At 53.0% G+C, this 26,961-nt stretch overlaps 11 protein-coding genes across 11 annotated transcripts; 4 read left to right on the top strand and 7 right to left on the bottom strand.

The window, feature by feature from the left end:
• Window positions 1-276: 276 nt before the first annotated feature.
• On the bottom strand, window positions 277-1,091 carry EV422DRAFT_566551 (uncharacterized protein; the record flags this gene model as incomplete). The annotated part of the gene is made up of 4 exons (XM_053072451.1): window positions 277-598; window positions 670-750; window positions 827-988; window positions 1,054-1,091. 4 exons carry the CDS (start codon window positions 1,089-1,091, stop codon window positions 277-279), a joined length of 603 nt encoding a protein of 200 aa, XP_052926522.1.
• A 675-nt stretch (window positions 1,092-1,766) lies between these two features.
• Window positions 1,767-4,224, bottom strand: EV422DRAFT_525691 (putative GTPase activating protein for Arf-domain-containing protein). Its single transcript, XM_053070077.1, has 5 exons — window positions 3,837-4,224; window positions 3,673-3,767; window positions 3,449-3,595; window positions 2,218-3,384; window positions 1,767-2,145 (listed from the first exon to the last, which is right to left on the bottom strand). The coding sequence occupies exons 1-5, from the start codon at window positions 3,991-3,993 to the stop codon at window positions 1,960-1,962; spliced, it is 1,752 nt and encodes a 583-aa protein (XP_052926521.1). The 5' UTR covers window positions 3,994-4,224; the 3' UTR covers window positions 1,767-1,959.
• Window positions 4,219-5,412, top strand: EV422DRAFT_525690 (uncharacterized protein). The gene is made up of 2 exons (XM_053070076.1): window positions 4,219-4,985; window positions 5,071-5,412. Exons 1-2 carry the CDS (start codon window positions 4,402-4,404, stop codon window positions 5,231-5,233), a joined length of 747 nt encoding a protein of 248 aa, XP_052926520.1. The 5' UTR covers window positions 4,219-4,401; the 3' UTR covers window positions 5,234-5,412.
• A 56-nt stretch (window positions 5,413-5,468) lies between these two features.
• EV422DRAFT_525688 (ceramidase-domain-containing protein) lies at window positions 5,469-6,649 on the bottom strand. The gene has a single exon (XM_053070075.1). The coding sequence runs from the start codon at window positions 6,618-6,620 to the stop codon at window positions 5,667-5,669; it is 954 nt and encodes a 317-aa protein (XP_052926519.1). The 5' UTR covers window positions 6,621-6,649; the 3' UTR covers window positions 5,469-5,666.
• A 243-nt stretch (window positions 6,650-6,892) lies between these two features.
• EV422DRAFT_614503 (uncharacterized protein) lies at window positions 6,893-9,526 on the bottom strand (the record flags this gene model as incomplete). The annotated part of the gene is made up of 10 exons (XM_053073926.1): window positions 6,893-7,659; window positions 7,730-7,870; window positions 7,938-8,012; window positions 8,079-8,449; window positions 8,516-8,666; window positions 8,732-8,774; window positions 8,837-8,889; window positions 8,970-9,012; window positions 9,087-9,188; window positions 9,263-9,526. 10 exons carry the CDS (start codon window positions 9,524-9,526, stop codon window positions 7,016-7,018), a joined length of 1,887 nt encoding a protein of 628 aa, XP_052926518.1. The 3' UTR covers window positions 6,893-7,015.
• Window positions 9,527-10,347: 821 nt separating this feature from the next.
• Window positions 10,348-12,505, top strand: EV422DRAFT_417365 (cyclin domain-containing protein). The gene is made up of 7 exons (XM_053067078.1): window positions 10,348-10,356; window positions 10,420-10,496; window positions 10,644-10,700; window positions 10,829-11,044; window positions 11,110-11,589; window positions 11,657-12,196; window positions 12,266-12,505. Exons 3-7 carry the CDS (start codon window positions 10,686-10,688, stop codon window positions 12,476-12,478), a joined length of 1,464 nt encoding a protein of 487 aa, XP_052926517.1. The 5' UTR covers window positions 10,348-10,356; window positions 10,420-10,496; window positions 10,644-10,685; the 3' UTR covers window positions 12,479-12,505.
• Window positions 12,506-13,053: 548 nt separating this feature from the next.
• On the bottom strand, window positions 13,054-15,038 carry EV422DRAFT_525682 (uncharacterized protein). The gene is made up of 5 exons (XM_053070074.1): window positions 14,688-15,038; window positions 14,492-14,621; window positions 14,069-14,413; window positions 13,846-13,999; window positions 13,054-13,773 (listed from the first exon to the last, which is right to left on the bottom strand). The coding sequence occupies exons 1-5, from the start codon at window positions 14,850-14,852 to the stop codon at window positions 13,371-13,373; spliced, it is 1,197 nt and encodes a 398-aa protein (XP_052926516.1). The 5' UTR covers window positions 14,853-15,038; the 3' UTR covers window positions 13,054-13,370.
• Window positions 15,039-15,114: 76 nt separating this feature from the next.
• Window positions 15,115-17,711, bottom strand: EV422DRAFT_525680 (amino acid/polyamine transporter I). The gene is made up of 4 exons (XM_053070073.1): window positions 16,871-17,711; window positions 15,821-16,782; window positions 15,631-15,744; window positions 15,115-15,558 (listed from the first exon to the last, which is right to left on the bottom strand). The coding sequence occupies exons 1-4, from the start codon at window positions 17,305-17,307 to the stop codon at window positions 15,392-15,394; spliced, it is 1,680 nt and encodes a 559-aa protein (XP_052926515.1). The 5' UTR covers window positions 17,308-17,711; the 3' UTR covers window positions 15,115-15,391.
• A 792-nt stretch (window positions 17,712-18,503) lies between these two features.
• Window positions 18,504-19,517, top strand: EV422DRAFT_505609 (uncharacterized protein; the record flags this gene model as incomplete). The annotated part of the gene is made up of 1 exon (XM_053068500.1): window positions 18,504-19,517. One exon carries the CDS (start codon window positions 18,504-18,506, stop codon window positions 19,515-19,517), a length of 1,014 nt encoding a protein of 337 aa, XP_052926514.1.
• Window positions 19,518-20,889: 1,372 nt separating this feature from the next.
• EV422DRAFT_417266 (uncharacterized protein) lies at window positions 20,890-22,233 on the top strand. Its single transcript, XM_053067077.1, has 2 exons — window positions 20,890-21,024; window positions 21,110-22,233. The coding sequence occupies exon 2, from the start codon at window positions 21,183-21,185 to the stop codon at window positions 22,110-22,112; it is 930 nt and encodes a 309-aa protein (XP_052926513.1). The 5' UTR covers window positions 20,890-21,024; window positions 21,110-21,182; the 3' UTR covers window positions 22,113-22,233.
• Window positions 22,233-26,718, bottom strand: EV422DRAFT_417220 (uncharacterized protein). The gene is made up of 6 exons (XM_053067076.1): window positions 26,036-26,718; window positions 24,881-25,967; window positions 24,463-24,805; window positions 24,194-24,387; window positions 23,828-24,127; window positions 22,233-23,757 (listed from the first exon to the last, which is right to left on the bottom strand). Exons 1-6 carry the CDS (start codon window positions 26,230-26,232, stop codon window positions 22,354-22,356), a joined length of 3,525 nt encoding a protein of 1,174 aa, XP_052926512.1. The 5' UTR covers window positions 26,233-26,718; the 3' UTR covers window positions 22,233-22,353.
• Between the last annotated feature and the right edge of the window lie 243 nt (window positions 26,719-26,961).

Genomic DNA, 26,961 nt, shown 5'->3' with positions numbered 1-26,961 from the left:
CGAGACTTGTTAATGAAATGATGAAATGGGGCTGCTTTGTTGTTCAGGGCATCAAGAAGTCGAAGATGACTATACTCTTTTCGCTTCAAGAAAGGATTAACCCTATGGTATGCTACCAACACTATGATATGCTATCTTTAAATGAAATGAAATTGCTACGCCGGATTTCGATGGCGGAAATTCGAAAGCTCTCCTCCCAAAACTGCGAATCAGAACCGAGAACCCTGCCCGACCTCCATCCATCCAACGCCCTTAGGCGCGCTTCAATCACCCGCATTACTTGGATTTCTTCTTTTCGGCAGGAAGCTTCCCATTCGCCATCCTACTCTCGACCTTCGCCTCGGGCTTCTGTTCAGCACCGGCGACACCCTCCTTTTTCTTTTCCTCAGCATACTTCGTCATGGTCTTCACCCAGTCGGCTTCCTTGTCCCACTCAACCACATAGAATCCATAGCCAATCAAGGCCAATAAGGCAACGGCCGCGGCGATTATCAACCCAGACTCCTCCAACAAGGCCCAGGAACATCCCGCAAAGATCGAAAGGACTTCGCGTGTCGCACGCTGGGGAGGCGTCAAGTGGGGTCCCATTTCCCAGGCGCTGTTTTCGAGAGCGGTGTCAATATCTACTTTGAATGTCTCTTGTAGCGTAAGAGCATGCAAGGCACATACCGGGTGGTTGGTTCGATATCCTTTCCTGTCATTCCCCTCCACATATTGTACAGTCCGAACCCATAACTGAACACCACCCACCTAACGCCACGACAACTTAGCATCCACAAAGCCATGCAAGGCATTATCGCTGAGTAGAGGTAGCAGAAGAACTTACATAAAAACAGTCGTAAAGAATCCGCTCAAGTAATGGGGAATCGTTTCCTGTCCGATGACGAACTTCAAGTACATATACATGACGTAGCCCGGGGCGCCATGGATGGCATAATTCTGCATGCACTCCCGACTCAAGCCATGTTTCCCAGGGCGCATAAGGTTACTATTAAACAAATCGGGTATCAGTGAGTGAGCGAGAAGTGGGCGACAACGACTGTATGTAATGACCTGGCCAGCAAAGCACCGATGTATGTGTACCAGGCCATGTTTCGCAACTTTTTATATAAGAGATCGTCGGAGGGAGAGAGAACTGTCGGCTACCGAAATGGGTTGTGGAGTGGAGTGAAAAGCTTGCAGGTCGAGGCAGTATGGTTGCGCCCTCCACACGTCGAGCGCCGGCTGTATTGGAGTCCAGATTGGAGTCGGATTGGAGCCGAGATAAAACCTTAATGGCAATGATAAGTCGGCTTAATCATGAATTATGTGCAGAGTGATCGATTTAATTTCGTTAATTGCCAGATAAAAGTTGGCGACCTCGGGCAACCGCTTGGTCCGCTTCACTTCACGGAGTTCATTCAATTTCAGACCTTCTCCAAAACTGAACGACCATGTCGAGATGTAGACAACAGCTACTCTACGAGACCATGCTACTTTATCGGCGGAAGTAACCAGGGGTGTCAAGACAATGACGATGCAAGGAGACGCCAAACTAACTCAGTACGCCGATTACGCTTTCTCCATTTTTCCTTGCCAGCTGCTTCATGGAATTGTCAGTCCCGTGAAGTTCCTAAATGTCAGTCCCTAATTAGTAAGTTCCTGAGGTGAGGAGTTGGACAGCTTTGTAGAAGCCCGCCGTGGTTCTCCTGGTTGACCTTGCAGCCAGGCGTTCGTGGTGCCCAGATGTATCAAAAACCCCAGGCCGTTGAACACAAGTTACTTTTGGGCGTCGTTAAGAAATGGGTCAGGGAAAGCCTCGCAGCCGTAGGAGTGACACTTCGCGTAAACGGATGGTCGGTAACCCCGATCATCGCCTTTTCTATTGACCGAGACCATGAACGGATTTGCAAAAGTTGGTATACAAATCTCCCAAAAAATGGAGAGCCAGAGACGCCCCATACAAATAGCCCGACCCATCTAAAAGAACGAATTCTGGGCTTGATTGCGGTTAGGTGCTTGTCCTTGCGTTACAGCGTTATTGTTGAAAGACGGTCCTAGATCCGCGAAAGGATCCGGCTGCTGCGGCTTCTGAGCTTGCAACGGCTGCTGCTGTTGTTGGGAAGAAGCACCGAAAGGCAGATCGTGTGCTGTACGCGGTATAGCCTGGTGATGGGATATTGATGTAAGCATTATCTTCGACACGTGAAGCAGCAGAGAAAGAAACGCCGAGCTCACCTGTCCCTGACCTGGACCATATGCGTACAATTGTTGCTGTTGTTGAGGCTGGAACTGACCGTGGTACCCAAACTGTTGCTGTTGCGGCTGCTGTTGGAACTGTTGCTGTTGTCCCCACTGCTGTTGCTGCTGCTGGGGAGCGAACGGATTGTTACCAGCCCTTACAGCCTGCTGTTGTTGCTGGAACTGGTTCTGAAACACCTGCTGCTGGCTCTGCTGCGGGGGCCCTCCGCCATAGTTGTTGAACTGCCCACCTTGAGCACCTTGGAAACCGCCCTGCATCGGGTTACCGTACCCGACGTTTCCGCCAAAGCCTCCCATTTGCTGCCCCATACCCCCAAACATGCCTTGTTGATTCTGCACGGGTTGATTGAACAAGGACATGATGCTGTCTTTCGCGACACCTTTGGGTTGCTGAGGCGCCAGGTTGGTCCCAGAGGGCGGCGGGATCAGACTAGCTGAGGATTGCGAAAATCCTTGCTGAGCTTGCTGCTGTTGCTGGTCAGCAGCAACTGGTGGGGCGAAGAGATCCGCACCAAAGCCTCCGAACGGGTCGTTCGAGGGCGCGGCCTGCTGAGTTGCTGCATTCGCCGTCTGGAAGTCGCCAGCGGCTTGCTGACGATTAGCAACAGCCCTTTTCGACGACGATGGAGGTTCCAGAACAAACTGATTGGGAGTCGACGAATCATTCCGAGGCGGAATGACCGGCTGAGCATTGCTGGCCGAGTTTGCAGACGGCTGCGACGGGCCACGGCGGTTCTTGAGATCAAGCAGCTTGTTCGCCGCAGTCTCAACCTGCCCATTCGACGCGGCGAGGGCCTGGATGTTCTCATCCTCGTTGTGGAAGCCCATGGCCTCCAGCGCCTTGAGCGCGGCCTGCATGGCGGGGGATCTTCCCCCAGGCTGCGTCTGCGCTTGCTGTCGAGGCGCCGGGGCCGAAGTAGTCGAACGCGAGGTATCCCGGCTAGGCTGGGATGCGGATCCGGAGGGAGAGGAACTAGACTGCTTCGCAAGGAGATACTCGACCGTTTTGTCCATGTTTCCATTGGCACGTTTCAAAGCGCCAAGGTTTCCGATCTGATCTGTGAAGCCCATGCCCTGCAAGGTGCGCAACTGGCTGGCGTATGTGTTGGCATCGCGGGAGAGGTTCATGTTGACACTTTGGTTCTATGATGAAAGGCGTCAGCTGAGTGCGTCACAAAGGGCTTGCATCTGTGCTCCCACTACATACCGCGCCCCCGCTGGTTTCAAAGTTTCGCTTCTCATACTTGTTCCGAATATACTGCTCCATCTCCTGGTCACTGTGCGCCGGTGCCGGAGGAGCTCCACCCGCGAGGAGCTTCTCATTTGCCTTCCTGTTTCCCCATTCTTTCATGTGCTGATCATTGTTCAAAACAACATCGACCGTTTAGCTACATGCAGTCCGATATGAAGGACAGTGGAGGAAAGACATACCGTGATCTGCTCTGGCGTCCATGAATCCAGCGTAATGGACTTGATTTTGGATATGTGCGTTCCTAACTTCCTATGAAGACCTCCGCATCGGATGCCTTTGAAATCCACCGACATCAAGTGTCATTTTATGTGCGGGCACATATATTCCCAACGAGCGAACTTACATAAGAATACACCATGGTTCGTTGACGCCCATCTTGGCCCGCGCTCGTTGCAATCCGCGCAGCATTGATTATCCGGAAGCGTCAGCAACTCCTGCAGAATCTTGACGTTGGCTTCGTCACGCTTCTTCTTGTCGCGTTCAGAGAGCTGAGTACTCATATCTGTAGACTAGGTCGCTGGGGGGGATGGAAGTTCTCACGGCAATGCTGAGGATGATTTTGTTGAGTGGAATTTGGCGACCAGACAGGTTCTAAGATTTTTGCTTGTCCCAGTACTGTCTAGACCCGCAGGCCTCGCAGGCGCTGTCTCTGGGGTGGCGCACTGAATGTCCATAGTTAGCCCCTGCTTGTTGCCTAAGCTTTACATGCTTTTTTTAGTCTCAGAGCAAGCCCGTTCCCAGTACAAAATGCCATAATGAGACGTCAGCGTTCGGCAAGCGCGTCTCGCGCAAAATAACAGCGTTCGGAGTTGAACTGGAAAAGCCTCGTTTCTCAACCTGCAGCGCCCGGACGGAGAAAACTTGCCCATATTTTTCAGCGAAACCACGATTCCCTAACAGCCTACTCAATGGCAAACACAGCTTCAGCTCCTCGCTCGGCGACCACTCCACAATCCCACCAACTCCGCCCTTCCGCACCCAACACACAACCACCTTCCTCCACCACCCCTCGCCGCACTGTCAATGTCGCACCATCAACGGTACCGGACCCTGCTAAACAAGTATCCGGCCCAGCAGTTCAACCCAGCCGATATGCAGTCGGCTTACGGGAGTCTCAGTCACAGCAGTCTGGTATCAACCCCAATGCTCAAAATGGCAAGAAAAGCAAAATCAAAGCCACGACTGGTAGTACGAGTCAACTAGACGACCTTTCGGACTCGGCTGGCGATGATGACTTTCTGAACACCCCGGCGCCCACGAAAGCATTCCGCAGTGACGAGCAGCTGAACGTGGATGAGGGCGGTGGGGATGGCGACGATGGCGGGAACCGGCTCACTACGGCATCGCGAGGCGTGTCAACGCAGTCGTTGGAGGCGGATCCTGATGCATTGTTTGAGACGAGGATCACCGCGCCGTCCCCGTCACAGACGTACTGGCAGCTGCTGGTGATGCCGTCTGGATTGGTGGTGTTGCGGGATTGGCCGAAGAAGAGGTGAGGAAAAGTGCGATGTACAGTATGCCCCATAGGGATCTGGTTCGCGAGAGTGCTTTCTCACAAACGGCATCCGCAAACTCAGGTTCAGCACAAGATGGACCCGCGACGGCGCTATCAACCCGGGCGAGAGAAAGATACCTGCTCACGAGGTCGAGGACCACAGAGAAAGGATAATAAGCATTTTTGGAGAGGAAGTGTGGGAGAGGGTCGAAGGGCTGGTTCAGGAGCATTTACCTGAGCCATGAGGAGACTGAGCTTTTGGAGTATTGGATAGGGACCAGACATGTCTGGAGCGACTGTTGCCGCGCTTCAGCAATGTTCAGTTGCAATCAATGTACAGCATATGCTGCGGGTTCAGAATATGATACGGGCCAGCGCCACATCTTCACCACGCTGCATTTGTTTCTGTCCTCGACAAAGCTGCCTCTGATCGTACATGCTGCACACAGGATAAGCTATCAATGCTAAGGAAGCATGCAGGTCGCTGATTGTATGTTCCATAGCCTCTACATCTATTGCAAGACCGAGGTGAACTCCTTACAAAACACGAGTACAATGCCAGTACAGGTCCAGCGTCAAAGTGCAAATCCTAATGTATCTACCCAGGGTCTAACGTCTATCACTACTCGTACGCCTTCGCCGCCGTCGGCCTTCGATGAGGAAGCCCATAAGCGTCTATCATGCCGTCTTAGATTTGTTCAATGCAATCACCGGTAAGATCCATCCCCGCAAAGCTACCCGAACGTCCGAGCGGCCCAGCACCTTCAGTCTACAGTATTGGCTCCCCACGACCGCCGCATAGCCTCCATATCCAGAAAACAGATGCCACAACGCATGCAACTCCAACCCCACACGGAACGGGTACCCAATCTCCCTTCGCTTCTCCTGCAACGTCCCACAATGTGCCTGATCCAGATTCCACACCACAAATGCCACGACCATCGCCGTCACGCTAGCGGTCGCGATCCTCGAAACGGTGTTCGCCGCTGGCTTGTCGGTCAGACGCAATATTCCAATGTTGTTGACTGCCACGGCGAGTTGCAGGGCAGCGAGAGTAATGAAGCTCATTTGAAAGACGATGGGTGTCTTCAGTATGATGTACGAGCCGCTGGTGACGAAGAAGGTCAGCGCCAGAGCGGTGATGGCGGCATAAGAGGTCTTTTTGTTGAACATTTGCATATGGGCGTAGAGGAATATGCACGTCGCGGCCATCATCGGCACTTCGTCCAGCAGTTGCGTGAAAAACGTGAGCGTCCCATGAAACAGGAAGCTGCCCACGCCAACAAGCATCAGCGCTACATAGCTGAGGTAGTACCGCGGCTCAGCTTCGAGAGCGACGCACGACCGAAGGCCGACCAGCGGCAGGACTATGTAGACTAGGTTGGAAAGCGAGTTCCAGTATTCTGCCAGGTAGTAGTTGACGATGTAGTTCTCCTCACACCAGTCGAGGGTTGACGTGACGGGGCCCCAGTAGCCTTCTAGCCCGACATCGATGGTTTTGTTGCTGGTGAAGAAGCTCCCGAAACTGAGCTGGGTGTTGGCCATAGCGTCAGGAACTTGTCCACTTCCGGCCGGGAATTGAGGGGTATGAGACGAGGAAAAGGGAGTTTCGGCTGCAGCATGCAGGCTCATCAGTTTATTCCCCCACTGGCCGACTGTTTTAGGCAGGAGTTGGACAACGAATAATTTACCGCGGGAAAAAGCCTTAAAGCGGGCACGCGTCAAGATGTGACATGTGCGGGCAACGTGACAATTGCACAGACTGCACAGCACAACCTTCATCGAAGCCAAAAAGACGGAGCCATGAACACACGGTGCGCATGATTCCTTGGGGACATGGTTTCCCCATGAGCATATATGTAACTGTACATTAGAGGAGCAGGCAGTTTAAGAAGCCCAGGCCAGGATACTTCCATGAAGAAAGGTGTAAACTAATAAAAACTGCGAAGCTCTACGTATCCAAAGCTACCCACTAAAAATCCTCCATGTACCGCCGCATCTCATCGCACACGCGGTTGGCGTTTGTGTCAATACCCATACTGGGCGTTCATTTTCGCTACGGCTTCTTTGTCCTCCTTGTCACCAAGCAGCGAATCGACCATCGCCTCCGTCTCCACCGAGTCGTGCGCCTTGGCTTGAGAAGCCGTCATGACACCGTAGGTTCGCCGTGTCCGCTTCGCTTTCGCTTCTGCGGCAGCGGGCGGATCCACCAGTTCGTCCTCTTCAGGTGTTGCCAATGGGCTCGGGTCTGCTTGTGTTGCGTCCGGGCCCTTACTTTTCGATGATTTGCCAGTTTTCACCGTCGAGTCTCCAACTACGGTGTCAGCAGTGGATTCCTGAAGCAGCTGTGCTAACGGATGCGCTTTCGGCGGCTCTCGTTCCGGTGATCGTTGCCGCTTCCTTGAAGGCTCAGAAACCTTCTTTAAAACCTTTGCCGGTACCTTCAATCCATACGCGCTATCGTCTTCGGCCTCTGTCCGTGGTTGTGAGAGCGGAATTGGGAGAGGAATCGCGGCACCCGTCGGCGCGACTAGTTTAATGAGTTTATCAAGCCGATCGAGTTCCTTTCGTAATGGCGGGATTTTCCTTCGTAGGGCATCCTTCGCTTGTTGTGCCTCCTTCCGGCGGAGAGAACTCATAAACTCGTCGATCTCATCTTCTTCTTGCGTTTCTGCAGGGAAAAGTACATTAGCTCCGCGTCCATTTCTTATAGTTTGGCGTTACGTCTTGGGATAACTCACCTCCATCATTATCGTTACGATCAATCTCGGCCTGAATAGCTTGAATCTCGAGCATCTTTTCCTCACGTTTCTTCGACAGGGATTCGAAGGTCTCCGGTGCGCTTTCGCCGGCCGCTGCCTTTGCCTTTCGTGTGGTTGACGCTAACGACAAAGGGCATGAGCATAAGTGAACGACAAGTCCTGTATATGGTGGTCCTTTGCTGCTTACATTTAGAAGTCCGATCATAAAATGCATCATCGTCGTCATCGTCGTCGCCGAATACTTCCTTTCTTCTCTTTCGCTCTGCAAAAGAATGGAAAGTCTTATGACTTTCATCCTCTGAGAAACTTATCTTCCGTATGCGCCTACCTTTTTGAACCTGCTCCGACCGTCCACCCCTCAACAGCCCTCTCTTATCCAACATGACACAAGCATTCAAAGCGGCGTCGTTTTCGGCTGCCCGTTTCCGATGACCCAATCCAACCGCCTGCAGAGGAGTTCCATACTCCGTCTCAACCGGCAGCTCGATCTTTGCTGTGTACGCGCGATTATGCCCCGGGCCTTCTTCCTCCATCTGGAAGATCATATCTGCGCCACGACCTTCGAGCCAGATACGGAGTGCTTTGCGCGGATCGGAATGATAGTATGCCGACTCGTCTACTGGTGTTTCGGTGTCCGGGAGATCCATGTCCTGGTGCTCTTCTTCGTTTTCGTCTTCTACGGCGTCTTCTCCAAAGCCCCTGATCAAAATTGTAAGTGGGTATGCATTTAGGGCTATTGGTCGTTTGCAGACGCCGCTTACTTACCAGGTGACTTCCGATTTGATGGCCGGCGGCGGCGGCGGTCTAGAGAACAAGCGCTGTGGTGGAGCGGCTGTCTCCTCGTCCTCCTCCAGCTCCTCTGGCGCCGTACCATTTAGAATATAGATGCGCGAGCTGGCTCCAAACCTTAGCATGTCTATTGGAGACGAACCATCGCGTCAGCTGCCGATATGTCAAGCTCGCAAGCATGAGTGACCGTACCTCCTATTCGCAGGGGTTCGTATGTTCGTTTTGGAACCTCTTTCTGCATGTTCTTAACATATGAGTACGCTATCGTCATTGAGGATCCGAACGCGCCATCCCTACCTTGTTCACAAATGTGCCATGTGTACTCCCGAGATCGTAGACGTACGCCGAACCTACACATGCTCCACCCTGTCAGACCCACTGAATGTGCCCATGTATCCCGCAACTCAACCATCCCTACGCACTTCCGTACCATCCAGCTTGAATTGTATGATAGCATGATATCGTGATATGCTCTAGAACCAGATGGTTTGAGTGTCTCATCACTCAGGATCCACCCCAACTCTGCTCTGATGGTCTGCACACTGACCGCATGCTCCAATTCGATGTCACATATCGGTAATCTTCCCACAATCAGAAATGCCTTCGTGATGGCTCCACTTTTCGATAGGATCTGGCCGTTCTTCAGAACCTATATATTGCGTTTGGTCAAACCTCTTCCGGTACTTCCACCCGAACTACACTGCCAAGAGCTCTCTGTCGCACCTCAAAGTATCGCTCTTCCCCTGGGGCACTGGACCACTCCGGTGTTTCGTACTGTAAAGGTGGATATTTCGGCGGTGGTCCTGATCTGGCTTGAGGTGGAGATGTCTCCTCCTCAAACTCGGACGGGCTGGAAACCACATTTTCGACTTCAGTTTTTCGAAGGGCGGACGCTGGCAAGTCAGGTATGGCGAATTGTGTCTCTGATACAGCCTCCCCTTGAGAACTCCTTTCGGCCTTATCTTCCTTGCTACTTTGACTTGCCATACGGGACGCTGGAAGGCCCGGCAAGGCAAAACCCATTTCTGACATTGCAACGTAAGGATACCTCGGATAACCGACTGTTCCCGCAGTGAAGATGACCTATCGACTAATCAGAGACTCTGCCGAAGTGCTGCCTATCCTATTCGGTATGCTGGTCTTATGCTCTGCTCTATGAGTGAAATTGGGTGTTTCAACCTTTGCCCATGTCGCAAAACTTGATTCAGCACTTTTTCGACTTTGAAATTTCAAGCGTCTGTCGGACGCGTTTACACGCAGTCAGACAAGAAGCTGCTGTTCCAGAAGCTCGCCCTTTGATTAGACGTTCTTATATTCCGTTGACAGGAGTGAGACGCAGTTGTCTAATATAGACCGCGTGTTTTGGCCCTTTTTGATTAGCGCACTGTTGTCCGAATCCTTAAAAATGATAAACCTTGCCCTAATAATGCTGCCTTCGTGTCCGATTGATGAAGCGAGGCCCAGAAGGACGCAATCGAACGCGCGATAGATAACAGCTATAACACAGTGCGGCGACCTCTTCAAAAGAAACGCAAACTTGGCTGCAAAACCCTTTCGCTTTCTCTTCCCCATCTTGACTTCCCCATAACGCAATCTGGCCCTGCTCGTGCTTTCATCCAGCAACGCTATCCCTCCTCCTTCCGCGAGCGCTGGCCTGGGCCCACCCGTACCAGAGAGTAAGAAGCTCGCTTCGGCACAGTTACAGGACGACCTTGCCTCTCACCATTCACAACGCGTTCGCTCTCGCCGTACGACAATCACCACCCGGTCCCCATCTCTCAAGTCGCCAACGACCGAGCCCACAGCGTCACGACAAGGTACAGTATATTCGTGCGGTACAGCACAGCGAAAGACACACCTTGCTCACTCATGTTGTTTAGACGCGAACGGCCTCGTCGTCACTTTTGGTTCGCACTCCGCTTTCCGGACCCCTTCGACCATCCAGCCGGACATCCAGGTAAGGCGCGATTTCTTCACGTATTCACGGCAATCAGGATTCTGGTGCTTGCTCAGGGCTTTCTGCTCCGTCTTTCTTCGTCTGCGGGCATCCTGCTTTATTCTGCGCACTTGCTTACCATCTTTACGCGTCTACCCTTCTTCACAGCTATAGATATTTGAGAGTGAACTACATCGTCAAGTAGCAAATATGATGCAGCCACAGGTAAGCACTGGTTGATCCGGGGTTGTTTGTGGTTGGCTTCTTGTGAATCTGTCTCCAGTGCATTCTACCGTTTTCGGACTTTTTCGGACACAAAGTCTCATATCCTCCTCTCTTTTCTTCATATGCAGCGCACCACGCGCAGCCGGGCGGCTGCCCTCAAGACGACGGGAGTGCACGATGAAAACAGTGCTCAACCTACTGCCAGAGCCGGCGTCAAAGCTAAAGCTGCATTAGGTGATTCCGCGATCCCTACCAAGGTCACTGCTGTGAAGAAGACTGCTGCCGTTCAACCCGCTGCTGCTAGGCGCAACGCGTTGGGAGAGCGTGGGCCCAACCAAGCCATTGTAAGTAGTTCTGAGCATGAAAGTGGGCTCCATGATTGAACCTGTACTCAACCTTACGCGTGCAGAAACGACAACAGGCAAAGCAGGAAAAGGCCGCCGCAGCCCAAGCAGCTCAAGCCGCTACTGAAGCGCCTGCGCCGGTCAAGGACGAGAAAGCTCAGCCTGCAAAGCGTCCTCTTCGAGTTGTCGCTCAGAAAAGGCCAGCCCTTGCGCCAGCCAAGGACGTCCCTGCCAAGGTCGAACCCTCGGTCGCTGAGCCTGAGCAACGCACAAAGACTGCCGCCGTTCGCAGGACCACCAAGCCGAACTCGTCTGCATCCAGCGCCGCTACTGAGCAGGAAGCTAAGAAAGAGAACCTAGCCAAACCTTCCAACGCCGTCGTTCCCAAGCACGTCATCGACGACGCTCCTGATGGCGTGCCCGCCGGCAAGAAGGCCAAGATTGTGGAGCGCTCCTGGAGGGACATGGACGCCGATGAAGCCGAAGACCCGATGATGGTCGCTGAATATGTACCCGAGATCTTCGAGCACCTGAAGAAGCTCGAGGTAGATTGTCCTATGTTTCCTATCGGTGAATATGCCCCGTTCTCACAGAGATAATTATCCCTTGCAGATTGGCACAATGCCGAACGCCAACTATATGGAGCAACAACAGGAGCTTCACTGGACCATGCGCGGCATCCTCGTTGACTGGCTCATTGAAGTCCACAACAAGTTCCGCCTTCTGCCCGAAACCTTGTACTTGGCTATCAACATCATCGATCGCTTTCTCAGTGCGCGCGTCGTCTCCATTACCAAACTTCAACTCGTCGGCATCGCTGCGCTCTTCATTGCATCCAAGTATGAAGAGGTCATCCCTCCTACCGTTGCAAACTTCATCTACATGGGCGACGGTGGTGTTGTCGAAGACGATCTTTTGCGTGCCGAGCGATACGTACTTCAAGTCTTGGACTTTGACCTTCAGTACCCTGGACCCATGAGTTTCTTGCGTCGCATCTCCAAGGCCGACAACTACGAAGTCGAGACTCGCACGGTGGCCAAGTTCCTTATGGAAATCTCTCTGGTTGACCACCGCTTCCTATCCATCCGACCTTCTATGACTGCTTCGGCTGCCATGTTGGTTGCGCGCAAAGTCCTGAACCGCGGTGATTGGGTACGTTTTGTACTGTTCAACGCGGAAGGCTACACTCTTTGATTCTGAGTGTCTCTCCTTTATTCGCAGGACAAGAACTTCGTTCACTACTCCGGATACACTGAAGAGGAACTCGATCGTCCGGTCCGATTGATCCAAAGCTACCTTGGCCGTCAGCGAAAGCACGAAGCGCTCATCAAGAAGTACTCCGGTCGCAAGTTTGCCAAAGCGTCGACCGTCGTCCAAGAATGGTTCGAAAAGAATGCGATTCCTTTCGACGAACTCTCCGATGAAGAGCTTTGAGGACCCATTTTATCTGAACGATCGACATATTCCGGCGTCTGTACAGAAAGGACTTCATTCTTTGTAGAAAGGCGTTTTATTTTCCCGGGTTGCCAAGAGTCGAAGGAAAGGGGAACATAAACCACGAAAAACCCACATTTTATAACTTAATTCCCTTCCTTCTAACCTTCGAGGGCGCAACATGTCAGGGAAAGGGCCCAGCTCTTGTCTCCAACTCCTCTGCATGGACACTATATCCGAGAGGGACGGGAATGAGAGCAGCGGGAGGGAAGGAAATCGGAACTTTTAGCAGTTTAGAAAAACATGTCTATAACGACATGTGATACCTTTCGTGTAAACCTTTGGTGTGAGCGTTCAAAATGGAAAAGCAATACCCTATTCATCATGTCCCTGGCTTACTGTTTGATGTGTTCGACTGACGACTGCTGTCTAAATGGATCTGGCGGGAAACGTTAGCGAGAGGCGAGTCGCTGACTTCGTCCGATGTGGGCGAGCAGCAACGTCCGGCAACAGGAACTGACCGTCCAGTGCTAATATAACCATCAACATGCGAATATCAATCCGTCCAAATGATTGTGGTTGCAAGGTTTATTGTAAGTACCCAAAATTCTAGAGGCGGAGTTATGCCATACGCCATTCACAGGCAAACTCAATCTATACAACGCGACGACGAGGAAAGGAAGGGATGTGTTGGCCTATATATATGGTTCAGACAGCCTCACATAGTTTCTCCCAGCCTACGTGTCCTCGTCTCTCACAGCAACCGGCGGGTCTGGTGGGCGTCCACCTGCAGAGCAGAGAAGCGAGCAACGATAAGTACGCCAGATAAGCCCTCTCCTATACGTTCATAAGCGAAAGACAGCTAGCTCATCACACCACGGTCGCCGAATCTCTAACCTGTCTGCGTCCCCTCCCGCTTCCGCTTCCTCAAATTCTCAATCATATCCTCGTAATGATGCTGATACTTCATCGCGTGATTCATCCGTTCCGCCTCCGTCTGCCTTGTCTCCTCGTGTCCTGCCGTGCTCGTAAACGGCGCCGGCTGTGCGATGGTGCTCGTCCGTTCCCAGTCCTTCAAGTCCCGCAGAATGTCTTTCGTACTTTTTGGGTTGCCTTCGTCGATGTTGGCGTTGTAGCGTTTGACCCACTCAGTGTGCCGTTTGATGAGCGTTTGCCGGTCGCCGGTGGTGGTGAGGCCTTCGTCTTTAAGGAGTTTGCGGAGTTTAGTGTCGTTGTAGAGAGCGTATGGGACTGATGCTTTTGAGCGCCTTATTGTCGTTGTTGCTCGTTTGCTGCTAGGAGACAAATGCCGTTAGGACTAATTCCACAAATGAAGGATCATGGAACTCAACGAGAGAAACACTTACGTGTGGGTTGATTGAGGCGAGAAACCGCCAACGCTGCGATCAACGCCTGTAACGGTCCATTGCGATACGTATGTACATGCGGAATCCATATGGCGGTCTATATCCTTCGCTTTGGTCTGTTTCTGACATAATGGACATGTCACCGCAGCTTCGCCTACGTGGGAGATTGGTGTTGAGACTCAAAGGCCAGCTTCGTCGGGTCAAAGCTAGCAGACAACTGTACCTTGTGGTTGCAAAGACTGAAGCCTCTCCTGTGGGTTCTCCAGCGGACGGTCAGCCGCTTCCACAGGTTTAGAACTATCCCCATTCGAACCGTATTGCGCGAACCGACGCGTCTGCATTCTCGTACTATGACGCGCCTCCCCTGCCGCTTGACTCCTGCTCGATTCCGGTACAGTGTCATGCCTCGTCGACTGCGTGAAATGCGGTGATATCGTTGATTCAGGTGCGATATCCGCGGATGGCCCGCACGCAACGGAGGCTGTGCCGCGATTTTGCAGTAAGTCAGTCAGCTTCTTCAGATGTGCGGAGCGGCACAGTTTAAAATGTGCAACGCAGTCGTCCAATGCTGAAAAGAAGCGGCCGGCCACGTTCTAGATCAGGTCGGCTACATATCGTTCCTGCATATGCCGCAAGTGCCTCCCACCTTTGTTTGGCCGCATGTCAGCGACACCCTGGACCTGTATCCTGCAAGTCGGGCACTCCGACTGGACTGTCAAGTGATGTCGAATGCATAGCGAACAGAAAGTATGCGAGCACGGTAGGGACATGGCAGCCTATGAGACAAGACATAGTGTCAGCGTTTGTCAATGAAACTTCACTCAAAAGTCGGAAAAACATACTCGATAAAAGTCCTTGCATATCGAACATCGAAAGGAGTCGTCTAAGCTCCGAAACCCCAGGAACTCCTCCGGCCAGTCCGTTGGAAGAGCAAGCGACAAGTCCGTGCCCACGTCTCCGAACCCACTGACGCCGTTCGTCGAGCCCATACTATCCACATCGTTCATTTCCTTTGCCGAAGAAGCCACAACTGGTTTCCACTGTGAGACCAAAGCCTCGGGCCGCTTTCGTTATTGAAATCGGTAGGTGCTTCCGGGCTCTATAACAGGCAGCGGTTGTTTTCTTTGCTTCCGAAGGTACTGTACTTATGCGTGAGCTTTTGCGTTTACCTAACGCAACAGCTTGATGTTGAGTGCCGTTGTCCGAACTTGAACGACGTTCGCGTTGCTGTTTGCCACATGGTGGCGCGTCTTTCCATTACGCACCCTCTTCAGAATTCCGACCATTCTTCGCAGCAGAACCCAAGCAGCATAGGCGCTCTGAGAACGGATATCGCATACCCAGATAAACAAGATATCCAACCCACTAGATATCAAAGAGGCCAGCGCGAGCGCAAAAGTTGAAGGTCATGCGGAGTGCAGCAAGTATCCGGCGTTTCTCTGATTATAAAGGAAGTTTCCCAGAAACTTCGTACAAAAGAAACTGACAATTACAAAGGTACGGCAAACGCAGTTCCCAAAGAAGGGAAGGGAAATTGCCAAACGCCTCAACCGTCAATATGGTGAAGAGTCCGCGCAGGGTCGAACCGGGCCTTGGAGTGGCGGTAACCGTATGCCAAGTAGATGACCACACCCAAAGCCATCCAGATGAATACACGGGCAATCGAGGCGGTACTTGTCTGGCTCAGGAGAACAATGACGGCCGCCATGGACACTGGATAAGAAGAGCCATCGTTAGCGTCAAATTCGGGATGAATGGAGCGATTTTGAGGAAATGAATACTTACAGACTGGGATGATAATCCCTCCGATCTTTCCCCCAGGGATGGCGAAAGGACGGTGACGATGAGGGTCCCTGATCTTCAAGACCAAACAGGAGAGCGAAACGAAGAAGAACGCCACTGGAAGAAGAGAATAGGATATGCTCTTTAGCAAAGTGCGCTGCAGCTCGTTTGGCAAGACAAGCGAGAAACTTACTCAACGTTCCGACGGATGTCAGATTTCCGAGAATGTCGACAGGCAACAACCCCGCGAAAAGCAAGGTAATGAAGCCCGTGGTGATGGTAGTGATGTAAGGAGTGCCGAACTTAGGGTGGATCTTGGCGAAAACTGACGGCAACAAGCCATCGGCAGCCATGGCCGCGAAGATACGGGGTTGACCCATTAACATGACGAGGATGACAGACGAAAGTCCGGCGATCGCGGCGATGGTGATGATGATTGTCAACCACTTCAAGTTGACACCCTGGCCTTGGGCAGCGATGTAAAGCGCTTGAGCGACAGGGGCGTTCATGACATCTTCTTCAGCGATCCGAGAGAGAGGCAGGAGCCCAGACAAAACGGCCGAGACGGCGACATACAAAGCGGTGCAGATGGTGAGAGAACCGATGATTCCAATGGGCAGGTCGCGCTGCGGGTTCTTGGCTTCTTGGGCGGTTGTGGAGACAGCGTCGAAGCCGATGTAGGCGAAGAAAACCGTGACGGCCCCGGCAAAGATACCCGAAACACCGTACTTCTTTTCACCTTCGTTCTCCGGGATGAAGGGTTGGTAGTTCTCGTTCTTGATGAACTTCAGACCGGCGAAGATGAACATGATGACGACGGTCACTTTCAATGCTACGAGGCCAGCGTTGACGCGTGCAGAGGACCGGATGCCGACGACGAGAAGGGCGGTGACGAGGATGACGATGGCAATTGCAGGCAAATCGACGTACGAGTTGCACCATTCGGGGGCTTCTAAAGTTCCTCCGCATCTGAAGTACTTCAGTCCGAACTGGGCAGATGTCAGCTCAACGCCCTGTTTGGTTTCTCCGACCTCGTACCACTTGAAGGGTGCGTTGAAGAATCTGTCGTCGTACGAGCCTTCACCCGCGACCTGAATGATGAAGTTTTTGAGGTAGTGGGACCATCCGACGGCGACCGTGGCTGCTCCGACCATGCTAAGAAAAGGGAGTGAAGAAGTGAGTCAATGGCAGTCATCGGACAATACATTGCGAATAGCCAGTCCATCGGAGGGATCAAACTTACTATTCGAGCATGAGATCCCATCCGCAAATCCAAGCGAGACCCTCACCCAGCCCGGCGTATGTGAAAGAGTAAGCCGACCCGGACGCTGGGATCATCGATCCCATCTCAGCATAGCACAGGGAGGCCAAGGCACAAACGACACCAGCGATGATGAACGAGATAATCAATGCCGGTCCGGCATGCTTGGCCGCTGCTACTCCAGTCAAGACAAAGATTCCAGCACCGATGATGGCACCAACACCAAGGAGGGTCAGATCCAGAGCGGTAAGCGTCTTCTTATACTGGACGGTAGCCATCTGCGCGTGCATGACATCGATATCTTTGACGAAAAAGATCCTTTGAAGAGGTACTGGCAGGCGGGATGCGTACGATTTTGAGGAGTGAACATGTGTGGCGGTGGTTGCCACCGGGACGGCTTCATGAAGTTTGCCGCTCATGTTTTCAGCGAGCGGTTGTGTTGGATTGCGATGTGCGGGTGGGTTCGTGAAATGGGGTATGGGAGGGGATCAACTTGGTTCCGCGATGTGTGAAGTTGAGGGCTCGTAGACTGTCCAGCAGCTACAGAGAGGATGAGGCAAAATGATTCTGGGGGAAGAGGGGCAGCAAGGCTCGGCGTTTATATATTCGTCGCCAGAGGATGGTGACGGGACACCGAATCGTTGTGGGGTACCGGACCCAACGAGGGGCCTGGGCCCCGCGCAGCCACCTCATGCCGCAAGATTTCCTGCCTTGTAACCAACCCCCTTGCTGGACTGCAAGTAGCGCACGCCGCAAGCGCGCAAAATACACATCTTGGCTGATATCGCTGTGCATTTGCAGACGTTTCGGTGCCAGATCGGAGGCACGCCGCGGCGCCGGCATATGGGAAGCCGGGGAAAGTTTCAAGGTTGGTGTTGTTTGTGGCTGTTTAAGGTTTTCCCCTGTGACCGCACCCCTCGGCGCCCATCAATCCATGATCCCGGGCCATCCCATCATTTGTGAGGCGTCAGCGCTGTTGCGAGAAACGCGCCCAGGCTGGCAGGTTTCATCATGGTTCCAACTCCGCATTGTTTATTTGCCACCCAAATTTCGCCTCATCGCCTGCAAGCCTCCCGGCTGCTGACCTTCTCTCACTCACCAGCGCACGCAAGGGGAAACGACCGAAGGCATCGTCAAACCGACTTCCGTGTATGGACCATACATTAGTACTGTACATGAAGCAGCTATAGCTCGTGTGCATACTGTACGTGCAACACAGCCTTCAATTCCGGTCAAGATCAAAAAAGGTCAGCTTCCACCAGCGGGCTGCCCTACGCCAATGTTTCAGCTCCATATTCATTAAGGTAGTGTACAGTAAATAAGCATTTGCTGATGCCGACGTGAAACATTACTTGCGTATCGACAGCGTACAAGATCGTCGTGGTTATGTTGAGATCCCTTCAGCCCATCACCGTGACCTGCCAGATCACCGAGCTCCCTCCCATCCATCGGTCGATCTCGTGCCACTTTCCCGCGTAGCCCAAGAAAATAAAACTCAAAGCAAATAAACGAGTTGTATGTGCCCGCACGTGATGGGAAGCTTTTATATACGTACGTAGTAATGCAGGAAGTCTTCTCACTTTCTTTACACTTTCCAGCCGGAGATTCGAAAAACATGCCCCCACAACAACCACAAGCCCAAGCCCAAGCCCCTCTTGTTCAGCAGTCGCCGTACTCACTCCACCTCGGCGTAGTTTGCGATGCATGCAAGGCCGACCCGCTCCCCGGGGTGTTCCGTCTGAAGTGTGGCAATTGCCCCGATTTTGACCTCTGTGACCAATGTTTCTCCCACAAAACTCCGCAAACGCACCCTCCCGACCACACGTTCCTTGTCCTCACGAGGCCCTTGCCGAATCCACCTAATCCAAAATCCGCGCAGCCGCTTTTAAGCTGCTTATTGGACTACGCTACCTGGCCTCAACCCGCGACGCAACCGCGTGTGGCCAGTGTAAACCTTCTTGAAACCTTAGGTCTATCGACTCCTGATCGATATCTCATTATAATCGACGACTTGCTAAGCGACGCCCAGTGCACAGACCTGGTGGCCTATGCAGAAAGCCTTCACTTTTCGTCCCCACCGGCGAACAAGTTTGGGGTGTTTGTGTCGAACATACTTATCCGGTCCGACTCGAGTGTAATGACTGGTGATATCCATAAGATTACATGGCTATGGAACGAAATATCTCCCTATGTCCCGCCACAATTACCGGGCGGCGCGACTGGCGACGCTCTCCAGGTCCGGGGATTGAACCCTCAACTCCGCTTCAACAAATACACGCCGAGCCAATCTTTTGCCGCTCATGCTGACGCCCCGTTTACCATCCATCGGTTGGATGGCACTCTTCAGAGCAAGCTCACTCTCATGATTTATCTCGGCACAGACAACATGACGGGCGGGGCGACAAGGTTTCTGAATGCGGAGACCATGAAGCACTTTGATGTCGAGCCCAGGAAGGGGCGGGCACTGATATTCTCACAGGATCTGGTGCACGCAGGGTTGGTGGTCAAGGAAGGCATAAAGTATGCGGTTCGCGCGGACATCATGTATTTTGAGAAGCCCAGAACAGCCTGGCCTGAGCAACACCACGGCGGCGACCGCGCAAGCCTTGCCCGACGAGGGTTCGATTGAGCCCCCAATTTATTGCAGCACCACAGCACATAGAAATCATTTTACTTCTCTCTTTTGTCACGCAGTTGGCGATGCTCGGCAATTTGTTAAATGGTTTTGCTCTTTGAGCCAACGGTGTCGTATTTCTCCACTATTATGGTTTCGATAGGGGAGCTTGGACTTTCCAGAACACTCCAATTGGGAGCAGCGTTGAGTAGGGAGCCGCCCTGAATGCAAAGCACCTGAAAAACTGAATCTGAAGACGCAAGCAGGATGGGGCTTTCCATGGAAAATGGCTGATGGAACGTGCAGTTGCAAGGCAGAAGCCCGACTGACAGCCATAGCGGTTTGCATTCCCTATCCAAGCCTGAGGTAGGGCTGCTTGCGAAGGTGGGAACATGTCCCGAACTCAAGCTTGGGTTGCCCCAGTGTGAATGAGCGGAGCAGCTTACTTCCAATGCCTGCCGGTGCTTTCTGAGAGCCCGAAGCAAAGTTTGCTAAAGGCTCGGCTTGTTGCTCACCTGCTCCAGCAAAGGCATCTGCTTTTGATCGTGCTCGCTGGTGCTTGGGCATCCAGGAGCGGATCAAAACCCTTGCGGCTGATATGGAAGGTACACATATTAGGTATACACGGAAGGACTCGGGTCGCATTGGCTTGCAGCAGAAGCGACAGCTGCCAGCAAGGATTGACAGTAAACTACGAATCCCATGGAGAATCCGACACTAAGGCCTACCAAGCGGAGCAGAAGTTTCGAGAGCCCTGGAGAACTTCGGACCCTTTGAGACCCTCTGACCAGGAGGGTCCGGCATGTGTTCTGATCGTGTGTTCTTAGGTAAATGATTCTGAGAAATCAACGCTTGAAAGCGGGTAGTAAATATCTCACATCCTGCGCCGTTGACCTCCAGACCCATATGCCGCGCCACCAGTCTAGGGAGAAACACTCATTACAAAGAAACATGGGGCCGACATGGTCCGACTTGCTCGCGAGCACCGCATCCTTCCTCCTTATCCCTTCTTTGGTATCGAGATTCTCGTCTTTGGTATCCACTCTTCTTTGGCAGCCACTCGCCCTTGTTTCATATTTTCGCTTTAATAAGTCCACCGCCGCTGTCTCTCCATCTGCCATGGCGAGTATGGACGCGCGGACGGCAGCCAAGAGTTGCCATGATGGGCTGTGCATCATCCGTCCATCTCGTCCTCTTATACTATTACGTACCCGGTCTAGAGCGCGGTCGGTCCAACAAGATGGGCGGTTGAGGGGATGTGTGCGTCTGCGAAAGAGTGGGAAGCGTAGGCCATGTCCAGATTTGGCGGGAGATAAACAGTCACCTTGGGTTGCTTCTCGCACCTGGTCCACACCCAAAGGCCTTCGAGGGAGTTCCACTTCCGGGAGAGCGCCCCCGTTGCGTGAGAGTGTTCTCAATCCTTGTCAAGTGGTCAGATTGGTCGGTGCGAACCGAAGTTTGGGTGGGCAACCCGGAGAAGTGGGAAAGAAAACGCGACGAGCTCTCGGTTCTTTATCATACTGTATGTACAGTAAAGTGCTTCACCTGGCTTCACACAAGTCTCGCGGTGAATCGCGGATTGTCATTGTTGAAATGTTACCTCCAAGGCGTCGAAGTCCTTTCAAGAAGGCAAAAGGGAAAGCAGGCACACAATCGGTACCTCGCTCGGTTTCAAGACATATGCTCGTCAATCCAACAGCATGCGCCTCAGTAGCCGCCTTCCCTCGAACTGTAAAGGCGGGCGGAGGGTCAGTGATTGCTTCTCAAATGCGTCCCACGCCGCCCGATAGTTCGGTTGACATTCTCCGGTCGAATTTCGAAAACGACGGATACCTTTACGTGAAAGGCTACCTGGACCGGAGGGACGTTCTTAAAGCGCGGCAAAGGATCCTGTCCGATATGCGAGGGAACGGGTTCGTGGGTTCACATCATGGTGCCGACCTCGCCAGCCAGGCGGACATCCTTGAGCTGGAGCGAGACGGTCAGGGACCGCAGTTGTTAAATCGACAGGAACTGGCGAGGGCAGAGCCCGTTTTGAACGTGCTGGAGCATCCGAAGCTTTTCGAGCTCTTGGAGGCTGTGTTTTCGCCATGTGCTTCAGCTGGTTGCGATGGTGAGACTAGGAGGAAGGCAACGAAAAGTGCAGCATCACCATTGACGATCAGGGCGCATCCATACAAATGGCTTCGGGCGGTGCCGCCTGGCCAAAACACCGGCCCACACATTGACAAAGTCTACTTTCCGCACCTGCAAACCATATGGCTACCTCTGGATGACATCCAAACCTCTCTGGGCTCCCTCCTCCTCGTTCCGGGTTCCCATACCTCGCCAGCCTTCTCACACCTGCACGGGACCTACGGGAACTCTTCAGTTGGGAAGGACGGAACCGTCTCGGGATACCTCTGTGCGGATCCGAACGAAATCGCGTCGAAGTTTAATGTAACCGATTCGACTGCGTTGCATTGGGTCACGGATGATATGGAGATGGGAGATGTTATCTTGGTGAATAATCGGACGATTCATTGTTCCGCGACGAACGTCTCGGCGCCACCGCGCTGGCGGATCAGTTGTGATACGAGATGGTTTGTTTCCGAGTCGAGGGAACCTTGAAATCGTGATGGAGCGTCATTGGATCGAAGAAGGGCATCCAAAGGAACGAGACGATAGTATGCGGGGTGGGGGTAGGGGTGGGGAACACGCCTCCCTCTTGAGCTGAAGCACAATGGAAACAACGAGAATATATGATATTTGGGTATTGATGAGGTCTTCCGTCGTCTCGGAAACTCGCCGCCTGCTAAGCCAGGGGGGAAGGGGAAATACCTCGACGACTCGGAAATGGATTACACCGGATTCAGCTCATACTAAGATGCGCCCAACTCGTCACGCCGTCTACAAAACTCATAACCTTCCTCACAACACTGAGGCTGTTCCGCCTCCCTCTTCTCCTAAGACCTCCACTATCGGAGCGCTGCGATGCGATATCCACCGTCTCGTCATCGGCTCCCAGCTCCCACACCCCGACGCGTTGTCTACCTACGATTCTAGAGTACCAGTTGCGCTGACTCTTACTCATCTCTTCGCGCGCTTCCCGGCATCGCCGCGGTTGCGTGGCGCCGGGGACCCATGGCACTGGGAGTCGCCCTATTAGTGCTGGATGGACGTATGTGTGTAATTGCAGATCGTCATGCTCGTTGATTTTCGTCGCATTATCGGCCTCGTCTCCGGCGGGGACAATAGCGCTTGCTGAGATAAAGGGTGCATCCAGGATTCCGGCGACACGAGTCATGGGCGGCTCGAGATGCGGCGTCGGTGTGCTGTCCTCAACTGTCGTTAAGAAGCTTGGATCATCAAACATGCTTGTCTGCGGGTCTTCGATTCCAATGGTATATTCCGACACAGTGTCGGCGGTGCTCTCAAACGTCCCTTCTCCACTTGGCCCGTCCTCATACCGGTACATGTCATCATCGTCGTGCGCTGACGACGTTTCTGCAAGGATGCCGAGGCGGAACGGTGAGGATGACTTGCGACCACCGAAGGTCGACCCTCCGTTGGTGGGTGTACGGGGATTGGCACCGGGCGACGAAGCACTATCTGCGGCAGATGGACGTGTCCTCCCGGGAGGCGTCATCATGTCCGCTGACGAGTCTCGGGAGTCATCCACGCCATCACCGTCACATATGTGCTCTGTGGGATGCCTGCCTTCTGGCCCGCCAACGCTACCCGACTTTACTCGACCGCGCGTGGCTTTGATTGAGACTCGTTTATTTGCTCGTGATGTTGTGCCGTTGCTCTTGTTGTTGGGCGCAGGCGCAGAGACCGTGGCTAGTTCCTTCCCATGATCCTCCCCTCCCACCGACATCCTGTTACGCCGCGTAGCCGCCTCATCGTTGCGTTGCTTCGCCAAGTCCTTAGCGACGCCTCCGACGATCTCGAGGGGGATATGTGTTACAATCTTCTCGAAACCGTGCTGGAACCACCAGTACACCAGGCTAGTGATGAGTAACAGCGGAGCCACGCCGACAACCATCTGGACGTAACCGCTCCAGAGCAGCCTGCTCTTGTCGTCGGATCTCAGCATCTCCTGCGATGCATCTTTGTCTGGCTTCGAAGTGATCCCGGATCCAGCTTTCAACGCCAGACAACCCATCATGGTCAGTTGCATGATGAAAATGCCCGCCAACGAACGACGCACGGCTTGCGGCGCATGCTTTCCGCCCGTTTCGTACCGAGGGATGTTCACATACAAGAGGATGTACTGAATGGAGACAACACAGCAGTCAGCAACATTTGACGAAGTTGCAGGAACCGAGTTGTGGATCACATACCTTGTAGACAAAATACGCAATAATGTAGAACAACGCACAGAACGGCAAAATCAATGGCGCCACAGGCGCGTACGTGATCCCGACACAAAAGACGAGGATTGGGACGGCGTATACGATCCCGTAGTTGATGCTTGTGAGGACACTCGGGTAGTAGGCATCGGATATCTGTCTGGGTGTGCTCTGTCGCCAGGACAAGGCGCGGTACAGCCATGTCAGGATGAGTGGGCCGACTAGGAGGAGTTGTGCTGGGTATGCGGCGGTGGCCAAGAGCATGACGTAGTTGATTTGTACAGATGATCCCTATGTACGTACGTAGATTAGGACCGCAGTCATTTGCGGGCAGATTCTTAGTACATCGATACTCACAGAGGGTACCAAGCTGCCCAGAATATCAATGATCTCTCCTGGGCCGTGCCGAATGATGTCGTATCGGGTCTGCCAGATTTTCGTCGCGACGGTTTGCACAAACAGAATGTTCCAGATCTGGTAGAAGAAGTACTTGGACAAAACGGAAGCGTCGATCCAGCTTTGTGCTTCGAGACCTTGCACTTGAGCAAGCACTACAAGATGACAAATAGACTGTTAGCCTGCGAGATCGTCACTAGCTATGAAAGTCTTTTTCCCAGTGTACTTACGGATAAGTACAGCAGGTAGACTAGACGTCCAAGTAGCGGTGACTACGGCGGGTATGACTCCCTGAATGAACTGCGTCCAACCGGGTCCCAGCTCTTTGAGGAAGTCTTTCAAGTTCGGGAATGTATCCAGACTGATCAACGCCGTGATAGTGGACACGATCAAAGTAGAAAAGAACACCAGGAGAACCAGGGTGCCGGTCACGAACACAGATCGCAACATCTTGATGTAGCTATCCGCTCCTTTTGCGGAGAGGTTGTCCCAGTACACGTCGCGAGGCTCGGGTGCTAGGCGGGCCATGCATGCGAAGGGACGTTTGTGAACGAGAACTTGGGATGCCAGGATCTAAATGCTTCCAAGGATGAGCGGTCTTGCTCACAGTGCTGTAGGCAAAATACAGCTTCCCGACAAGAAACGTACCGCACTTTCGGGAGATTCAAAGGTGACAAAGCCGGCGGAAGTAGCAGGACTAGCCTCCGGAAACTTCCTGAACCTGGCCACCTTTCGGTCCCACTCCTGAAACCTGCCCGCATAGTACTCTGCGGAATCGACTCTCGGTCCCATCAAACCTGCAAACCCAGTTCGATGGGTGGGGCGATTCCTGGGGTCTATGGCGTCCAAGCGACTCATGATCTCGAAAACACTTCCGTCGCTGTCGGAAGCAGCGGAAAATCGCCGTTGCTCTGAGAGCAAGGGTCGTGCTGCACCAAGAGGATCATCGTCATTTCCGAAATCTCCGCCTCTGAGATCACTGCCGTTCAAAGAGTGTCCACCATTGTTGTAATCGAGAGTTCCTCCAGATCCCGCTGCGTTGACTGATGAGGCGCCGTTACCAGAAAAAGGTAAACCAAACCGATGAGGCCTCTTTCCCAGATTGCGCATCACCTGCGCGTAGACCTTCTCCAACTGCGTCAGGTAATGGGCTCGCTTCTGCACAGCTGCCCGCAGGTGCGACCACTTCCTGCAAATCACAACGTTCTCCACATTCCCGATGCCCAATCCCTCGAAGAAAGCAGCGAGATCCACCTCGTGCCGGAGCTCGGTCGGGATGCCAAAGACTATAATCGACCGTAGCTCGATCTTGCTCATTCGCGTATGGCGCAGAACGTGCTCGATAGATTTGAGCTTCAGATCTACGTGTCCGCGGTAGTACGATATCAGGTAGGAATAGGCGACCATCGAGAAGAACCACGTGAAGAACAAGTGGACCCAGAGTGCTGGCGACTGTTTGGGGACGTTTTCTACCGTCATTGCCGGCAGAATGATATCCTCGAACAAGATTCCGGTCGAGTTGACGTATGACGGCGGGTTGGCGTAGTAGTTTACGGGCGCAACAATCAACAGCCCGAACAAGCTAAGAACGCCAAACAGATGCGCTCCCATCTTGAAGTATCGCAGCAGCATGACACCATCCAGACCGACTTGCGCTATTAGCAGCGACTCTGGCATTCGAAGTAGAATCGGTACCCAAGCAAAAATTCCGTCCGGTAGTCGTGGCGGTCGTCCACTGTATGGTACGATGCGTGAGCAAGAAATATAAGGGAATTGCAGACCCGGTCAGATTCAACGACATACCCAGCAAGGAATCGTCTTGGGGAGTAGATGTCTCGAAAGACATTTCGTACGAAGCAGAATATCATGAAGCACACTCCTCCGACGGAAAAGAAGGTCGCCAGAGGGACGATAATACCCGCATTGGCTCTTGCCGGACCGTCTTCTTCTCCCACCCCAGCCTTCAGTGAAAACCAACCCGGGTCGCCGTACCCATCCATGATATTGTATGTGCACTCTTCAAAGTATCCGTGAGGCCGTGGGAAAATGGCGAAAGGGTGGACCGGCGGAGGGTCTCTCTTTGAACAGCTCGTGAATACGGTTGGGAGAACACCGGGTCTTCGCGCACAATCAGTTGAAGTCCATGAACCGTGTGTGGCCCCCCCTCAGTGATGATGGGTATTCCCGTATATATACTATATATTATATGCTATGAGGAAGTGGTTTTCAGTCCAAATTGCGCCCGATGTGGACTCATTGTGGAGCAAGCACACAGCGCCCAAAGACGAGCGTCGCGACGGGAGAGGACTTCTTGGACCACAATCTTACAACGGCGGCTGGTGCGCGACTGTCCCCGCACTTCAGTCTGTCTCTCTCACAAGGTGCGTGTGCTGGTCAAGCACCCGGTGCACTGTGCTCGCACTCTGGCATTAACGGAGCGCGATCTTGTGCGCGTCGAACGCGTCGCGATTGTGGCTTTCGATTTCGGGTTGACGGTGCCGCCGCCACCCATTCTCTTCAAGACTCGAACACTCATCAACCTCTGGCAAACTCGACAACAAGTTATTTACTACCGAGGGTGCGAGTTCGCCGGTATATAGTGGGAAAGGTGTGGCTTGTCTCGTCGGAATGTGGTAAAAGTACTAAGGTAGTGGGCCAACGCACATGGTCGGGATGCGGCGGGAAGACAAATTGGAAATTGAATGGGCGGCGTAGGTCACCACGCGACG

Source organism: Fimicolochytrium jonesii (genome assembly GCF_025526975.1).
Source record: "Fimicolochytrium jonesii strain JEL569 chromosome Unknown EV422scaffold_8, whole genome shotgun sequence".
Taxonomy (NCBI): Eukaryota; Fungi; Chytridiomycota; class Chytridiomycetes; order Spizellomycetales; family Powellomycetaceae; genus Fimicolochytrium; species Fimicolochytrium jonesii.
This window is presented reverse-complemented; position numbering and strand designations above follow the sequence as displayed.

Excerpts from the sequence above, each read along its gene's own strand:
- EV422DRAFT_525691 (XM_053070077.1), bottom strand. The coding sequence starts at position 3,993 with ATGAGTACTCAGCTCTCTGAACGCGACAAGAAGAAGCGTGACGAAGCC. Across the intron at positions 3,596-3,672 it reads GGACGCCAGAGCAGATCACG|CACATGAAAGAATGGGGAAA; the intron begins GTATGTCTTTCC and ends AACAATGATCAG. Across the intron at positions 2,146-2,217 it reads ATGGTCCAGGTCAGGGACAG|GCTATACCGCGTACAGCACA; the intron begins GTGAGCTCGGCG and ends TCCCATCACCAG.
- EV422DRAFT_525690 (XM_053070076.1), top strand. The coding sequence starts at position 4,402 with ATGGCAAACACAGCTTCAGCTCCTCGCTCGGCGACCACTCCACAATCC. Across the intron at positions 4,986-5,070 it reads CGGGATTGGCCGAAGAAGAG|GTTCAGCACAAGATGGACCC; the intron begins GTGAGGAAAAGT and ends CCGCAAACTCAG.
- EV422DRAFT_525688 (XM_053070075.1), bottom strand. The coding sequence starts at position 6,620 with ATGAGCCTGCATGCTGCAGCCGAAACTCCCTTTTCCTCGTCTCATACC.
- EV422DRAFT_417365 (XM_053067078.1), top strand. Across the intron at positions 11,045-11,109 it reads GTGGGCCCAACCAAGCCATT|AAACGACAACAGGCAAAGCA; the intron begins GTAAGTAGTTCT and ends TTACGCGTGCAG. Across the intron at positions 12,197-12,265 it reads TCCTGAACCGCGGTGATTGG|GACAAGAACTTCGTTCACTA; the intron begins GTACGTTTTGTA and ends CTTTATTCGCAG.
- EV422DRAFT_525682 (XM_053070074.1), bottom strand. The coding sequence starts at position 14,852 with ATGAACGATGTGGATAGTATGGGCTCGACGAACGGCGTCAGTGGGTTC. Across the intron at positions 14,622-14,687 it reads TATGCAAGGACTTTTATCGA|GCTGCCATGTCCCTACCGTG; the intron begins GTATGTTTTTCC and ends CTTGTCTCATAG. Across the intron at positions 14,000-14,068 it reads TCAGTCTTTGCAACCACAAG|GCGAAGCTGCGGTGACATGT; the intron begins GTACAGTTGTCT and ends TCTCCCACGTAG.
- EV422DRAFT_525680 (XM_053070073.1), bottom strand. The coding sequence starts at position 17,307 with ATGAGCGGCAAACTTCATGAAGCCGTCCCGGTGGCAACCACCGCCACA. Across the intron at positions 16,783-16,870 it reads TGGGATCTCATGCTCGAATA|CATGGTCGGAGCAGCCACGG; the intron begins GTAAGTTTGATC and ends CCCTTTTCTTAG. Across the intron at positions 15,559-15,630 it reads AGGGATTATCATCCCAGTCT|TGTCCATGGCGGCCGTCATT; the intron begins GTAAGTATTCAT and ends CTTCTTATCCAG.
- EV422DRAFT_417266 (XM_053067077.1), top strand. The coding sequence starts at position 21,183 with ATGCTCGTCAATCCAACAGCATGCGCCTCAGTAGCCGCCTTCCCTCGA.
- EV422DRAFT_417220 (XM_053067076.1), bottom strand. The coding sequence starts at position 26,232 with ATGGATGGGTACGGCGACCCGGGTTGGTTTTCACTGAAGGCTGGGGTG. Across the intron at positions 25,968-26,035 it reads CCAAGACGATTCCTTGCTGG|TGGACGACCGCCACGACTAC; the intron begins GTATGTCGTTGA and ends CGTACCATACAG. Across the intron at positions 24,806-24,880 it reads TTGAATCTCCCGAAAGTGCG|ATCCTGGCATCCCAAGTTCT; the intron begins GTACGTTTCTTG and ends GGAAGCATTTAG.